Below are 14551 nucleotides of genomic sequence, written 5' to 3'. Positions count from 1 at the left end.
ACTTATGGAGAAGGTAACTGTACAGATTTTGACACAGCAAATGAATGTCTGGCAAAGATATGGCTGGCTCTGCTGTTTCAGAGCTATCTTCATGGTGAACGCAGTTGTACAAAAGTTTTTGTCTTCCCTCCCATCTGGAGAATGTTACATATTCAGAGCTTTTGAGGCGTTCAGTGTATCCTTGGAATCTTGTATGTTGTCACAGCAAAATTGTATTACAGTCCTGACAATGAAGAGAAATACAGAAACTGCACCTAGCTTAAAAGGTTCCTTCATCTTCCTCTAATGTTATCGACAGCTTTTTCACTAAGCAATTTGGAAACTGCCGAGGGTAGCATTTTATAAATAAAATTTTTAAAAAGTTGAAATGCACTCATTTATTAAGGTCTATCTAAATTAGGCAATTCAATCTTTTAGTTTGTGCTTTTGTAATATAAGAGATGTCCCTTCATTCCCTTCATTCCCACTTTCTGTCCCTGCCATCTATTATTGCCTTCTTACCAACCCCCAGCCAGGCCTAAATAAATGCAGCATAACCCCTCCAGAGTTGAAATGTTCCCTGCTTGTCAAGCTGTTTCTTATTTTCTTTTTTTTTCTATTGCCTGAATACTTCCTATCTTTGTCTTTTAAATATTCTGTAGCTGCTTCTGATAACCCAGGTTGGAACGAAGGCATCTACTTGTCACAGTGCAATTGCAGCATGGGAGCGGCAGCCTGTGTGTTCTTTGCATGATCATATTCAAATTACTGTTGTTTCTATTTGTAAACCCTTATATCCCTTTTCCTTCCTTCCTTCCTTCCTTCCTTCCTTCCTTCCTTCCTTCCTTCCTTCCTTCCTTCCTTCCTTCCTTCCTTCCTTCCTTCCTTCCTTCCTTCCTTCCTTCCTTCCTTCCTTCCTTCCTTCCTTCCTTCCTTCCTTCCTTCCTTCCTTCCTTCCTTCCTTCCTCCCTCCCTCCCTCCCTCCCTCCCTCCCTCCCTTCCTCCCTTCCTTCCTCCCTTCCTTCCTCCCTCCACTCCTGCCTCCTCCCTTCCTCCCTCCCTCCCTTTCCTTCCTCCCTCCCTCCCTCCACTGTTCTGGATTAACACTTTTCTTAATCAAATATTGTCTATGACTCTGAAACTTGAACCCCAATGCTTTTTACCTGGAATTTAAAAAAGAGCACAAGGTACTGGAAATGAAAATGTAAAGCACCTTCCTGACATGTCTGTTTTGTGTAACACAAAAGGACATTACTTTAGCAGTTGACTTTTTTCCCCTTACTCTGTGTAATGACTGCTAGAGATACTGATTTGATCAACCAACCATGCAAGCGCAATGATTGTGAACCAGATCGTTGTGAAGCAAACAAATGTTTCACAGTAAATTGCCAAGGGATACCAGCTACTCTGCTCTGGTTTTGCTCAAATAGATTGTCTTATAAGCAGCTGCCTCATGAAAAGCCTTTGTTATGTATGGACCTTTAATCAAAATGTCACTAAATCTTGCATTCTGGGATGCTTCATTTGAAATACATCCAATGCTCTTATTTATTAAATTGTCCAGTGTCGAATCCAGCCACTATTATCCCTAGTAAGCAAAGATGGATGAGGGAGTGACAAAAAGCTTGTGTCACAGCTGAGATCAGTTGTGTGTGTGTGATGTCTTGATCTGTTTGTACAACCCTCTTGGGGACCATTGGGCAATTAAGTTCACCCATTTCAAACATGGCCTTTTCTGTACACTCTGATTTGATAGGAGAATGGGCAATTCCCAGTAATGGCTACTACATCAATTATATTGCATTGTATTGATGTTTAATTAGAGATGTGTTGAAACTGGGGAAGGGGACAACTGGAAGAGGGGAGGGTTGTCTCCCAAGTAAATGTCAGAGACCTTTCCTTAATAGTCTGTCTTTTTAATGTGCATTGAATGCACTGACAAGCACTGTGGCCTCCTGACCTTCAAGCATTTACCCCTGCCTGAGAAAGGAGAGCGAAGCCGCTTTGAGAAGGAATTGTTTTAGAGCTGAATTACATTTAGTGTCATTCTTGTTCAGCTTTGCTGTGAAGTGACCCTTACAGCCCTTTAGCCCTGTGTGCACAGTTGGAAACCATTTCTGTGCCTGAACTTTCTGAATCAAACACTTGCAGTCTCTTCAAACAGCCCTTCAAAAGTGAAACCCAAACATCATGAATATGAACTCTTATTTTTCTGGGCTTTATGTAAGTAATCCGTGAGGTATCTATAAGAGTTCCTTAAAAGAAAAAAAATGAAACCAAAGCTTTTGTATCGCTCCAATAATGGCATTAAACACTATCCTTTAATCTCCAGTTTCTTCAGATTTAAGAAAAGTGCTATAAATTACAAATGGAAGATTGCAACAGAAATATAAGACCTACACAGTTCTTTATGGCTAAACTGGCCTACAACACCTGACACCAGCCATTTCTAGAGGTTAATTTTCTAAAGTGGAAAATTGCAATATGGTTTTGGTTTCTGCTGGTTCTTTACAGGGTAATTGCATTGAAATTTTCTGGTAGTTTACAGTATGCCAGCACTTCTGATACACAGCTGCTCTCTCTAACACCCTGGAGAAACAGCCGTGGGTTTAATTCATCTAAGGCTCTTCTGCACCAGCCTGTGCAGGCATCATCTTGATCCTGTGATCAGGAGTCCTGACCTTATGTTTTCAAGACAGAAAACTGCAATGTGTTGGGGGGGAAAACACTGACAATCTCTTGAACCAGGAGGAAAAGAATGCATTGCTTATTTCTCATATACTATTATTCTTTTCACACAGCCATTAATATGCATCTGCATCCCATGAACAACGACGTGCCAGCTGCGCCTTTAGCAAAAACTCCATGTAATTCAGCGTGACTTTGTGAAATGGAAAGAATTTAAAGACAGTGTGGTTAGGCTAATTTTGATGTTAATTTCTGTAGGAACTTAATATTCTGTGTCATTCTTTTGCCTGTGCAATAATCTCTGCTTTGCATCTTCTGGCATGATATTTTACTTTTTGTTTTAAATGGTAGCATTGAATGAAGATTGTGCACATCTTTCAGAATATGGAGTCAGTTCAGGTCTTTTCTAAATAAAAAGTCTCTTCATTACTCTAAATGCTATTACTACACATGCCACAGCAGTGGCACATAGGATGGTGACAACTTTGCACATTGGCAGTCAGGCTTTGAAAGAAAGAATAAATTTGCAGAGGAAATATTTGGAAATATTTTTGCAGCTGATTAATTTGGATGTGCAGCTTTCAAGTTATATGCTTTGGAATACACTGTACAACAAAAATTTTGAAGTATTTAATTAAAAAGGACACAATAAATTAGAAGAAGAGTAGCTGTACATTGATGGTGTATATTTGGTGTCAGGTGGGGTTTTTTTTCTGAGACTACATAGGTTTATCAGAAGGTGACATTCTGATATCTGTTGTAATAGATGTTTTATTTATGAAGCCTTGACATTATTAAACAAGGGGGGATCAACACCACAGAAAAATGCATTTGAAAGGAGGTTATAAAATTTGAAGCTTGCTAGCAAACAGCTCATAGTTATGTAAAAAACACCTACATTTTTTTGCCAACCTTTATTTCTTTCTTTTAGTGCTTAAATGATCATAGAATATTCTCAGTATGAATTTCATATTAATGATTGTTATAAATCATGCATCTTTTAGATAATTTTAACAATTTAATAGAAACTTATAAAGAAGATTCTCCATATACAATTGCAGCCTACCTTTCAGAGCACATAAACACCTGCTTGTTTTTAAGCATTTTTCAATTTTTAATTCTAGCTTTTACATTTAGGCAAATGGCAAACTCAGACAAAATAGATTTGCTGTCCAGGATCTGAGTGCAGCCTCCCAATTCTGCTGTGTACTTCAATTCTGTGATTAGTGTGACTTGCACAGGGGAAATTACTCACCTGCTCCTGTACCTCTCTGCAGAAAAGCACAGGCTGGGTACTTCAGGGTTTTGCTGGTGCCAGTGTCAGTCCTGGGTGTTGGACTTCTGCTGCTATAGCCAAAACCTACATCAGATAATCAGATAAAAATAGAAGAATGAGTAACTCAACTCCCTGATAATGCTGTCATTGCCTTAGTTGCACTTGCCTAATATATTCTGTGAGAGACAAAGTACTTTAATACTATTTTTTCTCACTATACCTCCCCCACAAAAATTTAAAAACAAACAAGCAAACAAACAAACTTGATATTTAATAAGGGTGCTGATTTGTACTTCAATTCCCTGAAAGTCAGTGAGAAGCACTGATTGAAGATGGCATCCATGTGGTGCTAAACTCAAGAGAAGCTTTGCTGTTCAGTTCCTCAGAAGTGTAAGTGATGACACATGGGGTAAACATGGGGTCATTTCTCTCAAAGCTTATCTTGGCATTCCTGTAAACATAACTTAAACCAAAACAGCAGATCAAACTAACTGCAGGAGATAAGGAGATAAATGTATGTGTCTTATTGTGGCCTGTACAATTTATTCAGTATGAAAAAACAACAAGTCCAGTATATATGTGCAGCTTCTGCATTAATATGAGTGAAAACAAGGTTCTGAAGTGATTAGGGCATAAATTGGGTGGCTTTGATGGATACTCACTCAGTTGAACCGGTGCACATACGTGGTTATGAATATTTTCCTGGTTTGTCTGAATCTCAGTTTTTTTCCTTGAATCTTTTCTTTACTGGTATCCAACATATCATATTTTAATATCCCTTTTTTTTTTCCTGGTGTTAAAATGTAATGCTTATTAGTGTGGGGAAGAAGTAATTTCAATATAAATTATGGTTAAAGTATGGGTGTGATATGTTAAACACTACTGATAAAATAATTGTTTGCCTGAAATGTCTTAGCAAAATTGTGCTGTTAAGCACTTTGTAAAATTCCATTACAATGGAGATTTATTTTTCAATCATTTTTTAAGACATGCTTTTTTATTCTCCAAAGGCATTATGCCATTAACAGATTTGCCATATAATACAGAACCATAAAAAATAGCAGCATTTACATCTTAATTTGCGTAAGGACTAGCTTCTGATCCAGATTCTATTGTTGAAGTACTAGAATAACTGCAGTGACACATGTGAGATTCACTTTCAGTCTCCTTCTTACTACTTTGCATGTATAATTTTAGTGGAATATCTGTGTTTTTCATGGAGAAATTTTACTGAGACCAGATTGCATTAAAGAGTGTCCAGTTGCATTGGACACTCTTTAAATACTAGTTATAAGAGGTGAAGCAAAGAGATGATGAGAGGCATATTGCCTGCTCTTTTAGGGGATCTCTGGTGGGTGCAAGTATGTTCAGGTCTCTCCAGCAATGCCTGCTCCTTTGTGAGTTGTATATCCTTGGCCATATATTAGACCATTTTAATTTAAAATTAAATCACTGCTTTTACTCTGCTACAGATTAGAAACAAATTAGGGAGTCTTCATTCGGAATTTATATTTCTCAGTCACAAGAACAGTAACTAGATTTGGAAAGTTTGATTGCTTTTTCACTGGTAAACAACAAATGGCACTACATGTATATCTTATTGTAAAAGCCTTTAATGCAACATATCTGAGCTCTACTGGCAGTCATTTGAACTGAAAATTTGTTATGTCTTCTCTGTTGAACTGTTTTAGCAGTATAATCTTTGATAATTAAAGCATAATAATTTTTAAAGCGTCCTTTTTACAGTTTATAGCAATTTTGCAGCTGACTCTGTCAGGCTTGAATTAAAGATTGATCTTAAATTATTAAATGATATTTTCTGCAGCTGTAATTTCCATGAGAGGATATTTTTCATGTTATTTTCTAGGAAGCTTTAGACTGCTAAAGAACACTTTTGGCAAAGTAAAGGGAAATATTTGTGAAGCAGAAACTATAATTATGAATGTGTGTAGTTAAACACCTCTTAGGCACTTGGCTCATACTGAACAAGGTTATAAAATAATAGGACCATGTTCTTGAAAGTAGACACCATATTGAAGGAATTACTTTGTCACTTCTGCTTAACATCTGGGTGCTTTGAAGAATCTGCTACACACTTGTTAAAATGTAAAGTGAAGTTGCAGATGAAGAGTTGAAATATGAGGAGAGGTTCTTTCAGTGAGAATGAGCAGCAGTCAGTGGGTCCAACCTGTGGGTCAGAGGGGGCTCCTCCCAGATCCATCTGTGAAGACTTCTGATGGAGGTATTTAGGCAAGGTTTTGGTAAAGGAAGGTGGGAGCAAAACAACCATTTAGACTGTGCTCCAAAAGAGATGCTGGGGTGAAGGAGATAGTTTGGCCTAGAAGTCCTGGCTGAGAATGGAGAAAGGTTTCTGCTTCTATTGCCAGTAGGGCAAAGGCTAAGAAGCTCATGGTGCTATTCACTGTTGACCATTTCCATCTTGAATCCTGCCACTGGGACTCAGTATTTTTCTCAAAGAAGTATTTTCTCAAAAAAAAAAAAAAGTACACAGAAAAGGATTTGCCCTCACGTGCCATGAACCATTGACTTGCCACTGCTTTCTCACGGAAGTCAGTGGTGAAACTTAAAGATCCTGAGCTGCTGGCCCATGGGGTCATTCCTTCTTCTTCTCTGTTCCAATGTGCATCTCTGAATCCCTTATTCCCAATTTATCTGTGGTACAGGGGGAGTCCTTGAAAGAACAGTTGGTAGAACAATCATTTGTGAATGATCCTGAGAACTTGTTCTCTGAAGACCATGATGGAGATGAGCTGTGTTCAGATAGAGAAGGAGTGTTGGGGGGAAAAAATGGAAAAATGTTCTACTTTCTGTCTCTGGATGGCCTAACCACATAAATTAAAAGCTTAAAACCCTCAAATCTGAACATTAGGATGTCTGCTACAGACATCAAATCAGAATCAAATGTCTCCTGAAGAGATTTCCATCTACATTGACATTTTCTGTCTACAAAATAACAGATATGACAGAGAAATTATGTCTTGCTTCCCAAATGTTTCCTTTTGAGAAATGTAAAATAACTATTTCAAGAAAGGGTTTTACACTTTGAAAACAGAAAAGAATAAAAGGGGCCATCTGGCCTTGACCATTGGGTCTATCTTATCTCTGGGAGGTCCTTGCTGACTACATGGCCAGCAGCTTGTCACATTTGGGAAGATGAAATGGTCAAAGAGGGCAAAGAAACAAAGTACTAATTTTTCTTCATGCCAACAAAGGAAATATCTTTTCCAGTGGTGTAGAAGATGCAGAAGATTTTGTGCATCCACTTTTATGCACAGAGATCACATAGCTTCTGTATTTTCCTCACTCAGTACAGCCAAATGCCATGAATTAATCTTTGCTTTGCTTTTATTACACAAACATTCTTTGAAATATTTATACAAAATTGTGTGATATATTTTTAACAGACAGTTAGGGCTTGATATATATTTCTATATCGTTGCATTGGAATAAAGGAGGGTCTTCAACACTTGCAGAACACACCTCTTTTCACTTAAATTTCCGAATCCTTACCTTCATTTCAAACTGTTATTTACTATGTATAGTACTTTTACTCTATAGTTATAAGTACCTTCAAGTAGCACATTAGCAAATTTTCAAACAACAGAAAAAGGAGTGTTGGAGGATTTTACATCATCCTGAGGTGTTCATAACCATAGAAGTCACAGAATGAGGTGAGCCTGTCTTTGGATGATGAAATTGAATCCCCTCTGTGGAATCTAACTGGACTACTACAAACACTGTAGTAAGATCTGGAAAATTTACAAAACCTTAGATGGACTATTTTGCCTTATTGTGTTTTAATATCACATATAAATTATATAACCCTCTTTTACTCTATTTCTGGCTATGGAGACAGTGGACATTCAAGAGATTGATGAGATAACAATGGGATTTTAGTGATCTTTGCATCAGTTTCTTCATATCCAGCCCCTTTCATTCTGTTGGAGATTCAGTGGAATTTTGGTGCATTATGAAAATTTTTCAGTATTTCACAAAACTTGCCTTTATTCTCCTTCAAAAGTCTGATTGTCTATACATATATCCATTTATCCCCGTATCTGAAAGATGACTGCTGTCAGCTTAGGTCATGAAAAATAATATAGTGCTATTTAAAATCACTAGTTGTACAGTGAAAGGTGCAAATGCAGAACATGGGTAATTTCTGTGTAGAACGTTAGTAATTCTGTTGTAACTTCCATTCACATGCCTCCTATAAATTACTATAAGAATTTCTATTTGCCCTTTGGTGTTGCCTTACAGTGACAAAGAATGGCTGCGAAGCCTGCTGCTCTGATAATTTTTTAGCCTTTTCCCCCTCCTTAACTAACAGCAAATCTTCTAAAAGAATATAAATCTGAAAGTGAAGGCTTTTTCTGAGCAAGAATATAAAGTGGGGTTAGCCTGAAAAAATATAGCAAGGCAGAATTTCTCTCTCAGTTTCCGAAACTAATCTCATTTGTCTTCATTTTCCGAACATCATTTTCCAATTGAATTAGGAGCAGTGTGTTGTGTATTTTTTTTCTTTTCTGATAATCAGAGAAATATTGACCTATTTTGAAAACACTTCTTACTTCTTCCTCTCACTACTGACAGCTTTCATTACTTCAGTTGTTGCTATTTTTATATAAAAGAGCTATAAAGGAACTTGAGCTGAATGTAATCTTAACTGTAGAGAACTGGATGTGGATCGTCAACATAGCACGTGACTTTGATTGCCAGAGTTAAGGTTTAACCTTGCCTCTTTAGATTATAATATATTATCCAAGCAGAAGTCAGCTAATGGACCTTAAATTAGTGTGAGTGCTCTACAAAGATATCGCATATCATTACGTGAATCTACCTTCCTTGAAGTCAGCAGAAAAATACTGCATCAGTTTCAGTAGGGAAAAAAAAGGGTTATAGCCAGGTTACTCTGCATTGAGATGTCTTGGTTTCTTTTACTCTTGTAACAGAGCAGTGCTCTCTGCAAGTACAGGTTTAATATAAAAATAGGTTTCAATGAAATTAAAAGAAGGATTTTTTTAGTCTAGCATCTGCTATATTTTGTTCTGCCTGGAATGTGGCTAGGTGTATACCTGTGAAAATCCTTTGACTTTAGCAAATATCATTGTCCTGCTTTAAAAAAATAAGAAAAAAATACAATAAGAAAATGGAGAAAACAACATCTTCCTGTACTGTCAAAATAGCTGTTTCACTAACTTGGGTAATCACATAATGTGGATGCATGGCTCTTTAGTGTTATGGCTATTTTATCATCAATCTGATCACAGCCCAGGTGACAGGAGCAGGGTTGTACCTTCTAATCCCCCAGTAAATGACCCATGTCTGTCTTTAATCAGATGGCTCCCTCCATCACGCAGATCATTTGGAAGTTGCTGTGGGAAAGCATGTGCACACTCCTTTTGTCTTGTCACTGCTTCATACAGGGACAACCTGTGTGTGGGAGAGGGGGGTTACAGTCAATTGTCCTGCAGAATATAATCACCTTACAATAGGACGTCCATTGCAATGTTTGTGCTAAACTAATAATGATAGGAACAAACCAGCCTTTTGTACAGGCTTTCTGTTGGTGCCCTTTGCAGAAAAAAAATTGCTGCTGCTTCTTTAAGTCATGGGGACTCCTGTTTGCTTTGACAGCTTTCCAATTGTTAAATAAACTCTGACCATGAGCAGCTGTCAGACAGATACTGCACTGCAGGCTTCAGTTAAAAGGAGCACCAAACAAGCATTTCAGTGCCTAAAGGACCTTATTTATTTTTTTTTTAAGACACACTTAAAAAAACCCCAAAAACACTCAAACCACAATGAGATGAGTCCTTCATTAAAAAAAAAAAAAAAGCTTTATTTTATATACTCTATGCAGTTTTATTGTGAAAGTTATAGAATGTGAGTATGTCCATTTCTGAGAAAAAGCCTATGTGGAGCATGAGTTGTCTCAAATGTACACTTTTGTCTGGTAGCAAGGTAGGAAACTGAGATGCAGAAATGCTGACATTAGACTTTATAGATATTACTAATCATATTCATATTCTTGTGGGAAAGCAAGAGGAATTATACTGAGCTTCCTCAAAGTCATAGAATGTAATTTTATCATTTCTATTTTGGCAGTAATCTAGCTCAACACTTCTGATGTTATTGCTTTTTGCCATCTGAACAACTTGAGCTGGTTGAAGATGTCCTTGCTCATTGCAGGGGGATGGACTGGATGACCTTTAAAGGTCCCTTCCAACCAAACTATTCTATGATTCCATAATTCTGTGATAATGCTGCACCTGATATACAGTAAAGCAAAAAAAAAAAAGTTTTCACTGCAGAAGATTTAACAGGCTAACTCCAATATGCAATAAAATCATCCTAAGGTAAATATTTAGTGAATATATTGGAAGAAACCTTATTAGTTACATTATAATTACAGCTGGGGAGGGAGATTGCCATTAAGTTAGGAAGAAGATGTACTTCCTCCTATTTCAGTTTACAGACTGATACTCTCTACCCTTATTTGACTAAAAGTCAAGCTGGAGAACTTGGACTAGGAATCAAAGTTGTCCAAAGCTCCACTAGAAGATAAGTAGAAGATAGGTTCAGCTCACCTGGCTGAGGAGAGAGTGTTTCAGCTCTGGACATGCCCTTTCTCATTGACACTGAAGGAGAAGCCTAGCTCAAACACAAATTAAAGCAAAATCAAACCAAACCCCAACTAAAACAAAAACTAGTAATAGCGATTAATTTCAAAAGGCAAGGTGTGGGCTAATTGTGTGGAGCAGGAGTTCTAGACAATATGTAAGAAGTATTTATTGAAAAATCAATATTTTTTTCATGTTAAAAAGAAAATATGCTTCATAATTAATTTACACGTAATAGTAAGTAATTACTGGTTTTAAGTGTAGCTTCTTCCAAAATTTCAAATTTAAGTAAGTAATAGCTAACTAAGTAACTAATTAACTAATATGTGTCTCTACCATTCCAGTTTTGTTTAAAGACAGAGAGGATTATCTCTTGTAAAAATATAAAGCAGTAGGAAATGGAAAAAGTCAATTTAGAAATCAATCCTCTCTGATTTTTTCTATTGACTGCTGTTAGAAATAACACCCACAATTTTTATAACTGAAATGGATCATAAAAAAATCTCAGGGTGTTCAATTATTTATTTTATGCTTTTGAAAACACTTTTGCGTAATGGGTATCAATTTTTCACCTTTCATAAACCTCATTCTTCCACACAGAAAAACGGAAACCATTCAATAATGGAAAATGATAACATTTTCTTGTTTGGACTTGTACTTGTGCTTTTCAGTAAATATGCTTTGCACAGATGCAGATGATGGTCATAAAGCCACGGTAAACATAATGCACCATGGTTTTAAACAAACTGATTTTTATACAGAACTAAATGTTTTTATAATATAGGGCTTTGTGGAGATTTGAAATTAAGGTAGTAAATTAATTTATTTTATTTCAGATTTTGTAAAGCAAAGTATAGAAGAGAAAGTTTGGGAGCACTACACCAACAATGAAATTAATTGCTATAGTCAATGTAAATGTGATTTTCATGCGTGAAGAAACCATGATGAAGGGTCCTTTAATAAAAATAGTCAACTTGAGACCATAATAGAGATGGTACTCTTTGAAGATATTGGTTGTGGATTAACAGAAAATGTTTTCATTAAAGCCAGTGAAAAAAGGAGTAATATCAGTCTTCCATCTTTTTTCTTAGTCTTGCAAATTTTCCATTTTGAAGCAAAAATGGAATCCTCTTTTTTTATGTGTTTATTAATGAATTAATCTAAGTTGTTATCCCTGGGGTATATGATTAGGGCTGGGAAATGGCTGAGATAAATATGTTTATCTGTTCTAGGTTTGAGCCGAAAGCTGGCATAATGGCAGGGATAATGTGAGAGTTCAGCTGGATATGAAACTTTCTATCTAGGCCAGCAAGACAACCTTCTGAACATGGATCTTACTGGAATAAACTTTCACCATGGCTCCTTTCCTGCTAGAGAACGTGACATGGCACAGAAATTGTGCTGGATCCAATGCTTTTCCAGAGAGTCAGGTTTACTGGGCACAGGGAGCAGAGAAGTCATGACAGCAAATCATTTGTTCCCTGGTGACAGCAGCCAGGAGCAAACGTGCCTTTCCAAAACAGCTCGTGGCCACTGCTGCCTGTCCTGCTGTTGCTTCTTTGAAGGAAGGCTACAGGCCAGAAAATCTAGTGTGGTTTGTAAGCCTGCTTCCAGCTGCTGTTTTTCTCTGCACTGTCTGTTTGGAGAAGGACCTTGGGGCACTCGAGAGAGGCGTTTCTGGGAGTGAGCTGCAGGGCAGGCAGGTTGTCCTGGCAGGTAGTGTGCCAGCTCTGTTGTGGGGATCTTTGCTGCAGCTTGGCTACAGAGATAGGATGGCACTCTTGGGTTTATAGGTAGCATGGCATGGCCACCACAGACAAATGTACAAACAGATTCAGGTCAACAAGGCTGAGTAGAAGAAAAACGTCAAAGACAAGTCTTTTATGTTTTGTTTTCAACTTTATCCCTTTTATTTTTTCCCATTTTCTGTGCTATATGCTTGTATGCCATTTTCATTTGTCAGTGATCTGATTGGATGCCTCTGCTTTCTTTTTTGTTTTCTGCAGGATAAAAGCATGGGTGGATAAGATGCAAGAAGATCTGGTGACGCTTGCACGAACTGCAAGTGGAGTGGACCGGCTTGCTGAAGTAAGAAGAGGTGTCCTAGGCTGCTGTAACTAGAAAGTGAAGGGCTTGCATCTTTACAATCATTTCATCCCAACATACAAAAATGCTTCTGGGGGATTAAACTCTGCAGTTCTTACTGAGAGAAAAAGGAACAACATACACCCATCCATTCACTCTCAATGTTGCAGCAGTTCCTCATTGATAATATTTAATCAGCTTTGCAGTATCAGACATAAGGTTTGCCATTGTTGCAACACTTCCACTGAAGCAAGCACTTTTATGTTCTGTTTGTCAAATACGGTATCCAGGAAGCAACCATTCACAGTGGTGGAAAATTCTGCTGTCTATTAACAAGGGAACCTAGCTTTCTGACACATATTTCATGAAGTGAGGCAGCTTTTGGTTAGCAGAAACACAGATGAGAATGAAAATTACTTCTATTCAGCTGTTCAAACACCAAGTTTGTTTTAGAGAAGAAATTTATAAATCTCTCGTTGAGATTTTTTTTGTGTTATTATCCTATTCATAGATGGTGACAAAGCATGTGCCATTGCGGAAAAATGAAGGCACAATTAAGAACATGTCAGAATTACACTGCCTATACAATTATGTATGTATATATCACAATCTTGTATACAACTATATGATCATACCTCTCCCTATCCCTGCACAAGAGCTATGGCTCTTTCTTTTAACTGATGGATTTCTGATTTGAGGTGAAGGGAATTTTGCTGCTGCATCAGGAAACTGAGCTATTGTTTGCCAGCAAAAGCCCCTGGTGTTGGGTGACTGAACATGAAGCCTTGAGATTTGGTTTTCAGAAAATAATTTCAAATGATCCATGAAATGGATATCAGAGGTTTGAGCAGATACCTTTGAACGATTCTTGAAGCCGTTAAGAAACACACAGAAAAAATAATGTGTAAAGTTGTCAGATTTAGCATGGTGTATTAATGTATTCCTTTGACCTTAATGACCTTTTGCCCAGACATTGATGTCTTGTGTGTATCCTGTCCCAGAAGGACATTTTGTCTTCACTGACTATATGAGGAGGTTGGATGATTAGCTCAGATGTCCATTAGCTCAGATGAGATCACCACTGTCTTATAAAAGGAAAGGCTGTGTCACTGCATGCACGATGTACATAAATGAAGATTGCAGAGTTGATTTGAGTTCTGGCCTTTCCTAATATTTGACTGCATCATATTGCAACACAATTTAAGGCAGATGTTTTATATACGTGTTTTAATCTTTCAAAACCATAAGCAAGCTGAAAACAAAATCTTGATGTCCTAACAGAAATCATCAGATTCATACAAGCATGGGTTTCCAACACAAAAATGTTTAGCACTTGAGCTTCCTGAGGAAATATAAGGTTTGGAAGCATGGAGCTGTCATTGGAGTTTTTGCAGATGAATTTCACATGTATCTGCTGACAGAGGCAGCAAGGCTTGCAAATTGTCAGTCCCCAGGTTCTAGTGGGGAGTTTCTGCTACAAGTCCCTTTTTGCTTATCTAATTTAGGAGTGATCTGATCTGTTCTGCCCTTGCTGTGCCTCTTTTTTCCCTTCCATTCAGCATCTTACCACTGATTCATCATTCAACTTTCCTTTCCTTTCCTGCTGTGTTGCTTGGCTGTCTTTCATTTCTCCTCAACCTATGCTATGTTTCTGTCTCAGTTCCTGCCTTTGCCGCTTTGCCAGTCTGCCTTACTACTTTACACTAGTTTCTTGTCTCTATTTTAGGATCTTTCTGCTCAGCTTTTTCCAGATCAGCACCTCTCTCTTAACTCCTTCATTTTTCTTAGCATTTCAAAAACATTCTGTCCAGGTGTGTGTGGCCAGCCTGTCACAACGCTCTCATCTCTTCTCTTCCACAAGAATTTCTCTTCCCATTTC

The 14551-nt window shown here is 37.6% G+C and overlaps 1 protein-coding gene across 6 annotated transcripts in view; it reads left to right on the top strand.

Moving 5' to 3' along the window:
• CACNA2D1 (calcium voltage-gated channel auxiliary subunit alpha2delta 1) overlaps window positions 1-14551 on the top strand; it is a 357434-nt gene that overhangs the window by 37307 nt on the left and 305576 nt on the right. For all 6 annotated transcript variants that reach the window (XM_085569965.1, XM_021543146.3, XM_085569969.1 and 3 more), the window contains exon 2: window positions 12594-12675. In XM_085569965.1, coding sequence (XP_085426091.1) covers window positions 12594-12675 — 82 coding nt within the window. The remainder of the gene's footprint in view (window positions 1-12593; window positions 12676-14551) is intronic.

This window comes from Lonchura striata, chromosome 1A, assembly GCF_050655825.1.
Source record: "Lonchura striata isolate lonStrDom1 chromosome 1A, ASM5065582v1, whole genome shotgun sequence".
Taxonomy (NCBI): domain Eukaryota; kingdom Metazoa; phylum Chordata; class Aves; order Passeriformes; family Estrildidae; genus Lonchura; species Lonchura striata.
Note: the sequence above shows the minus strand (reverse complement) of the source record. Positions and strands in the feature narration are given on the sequence as shown.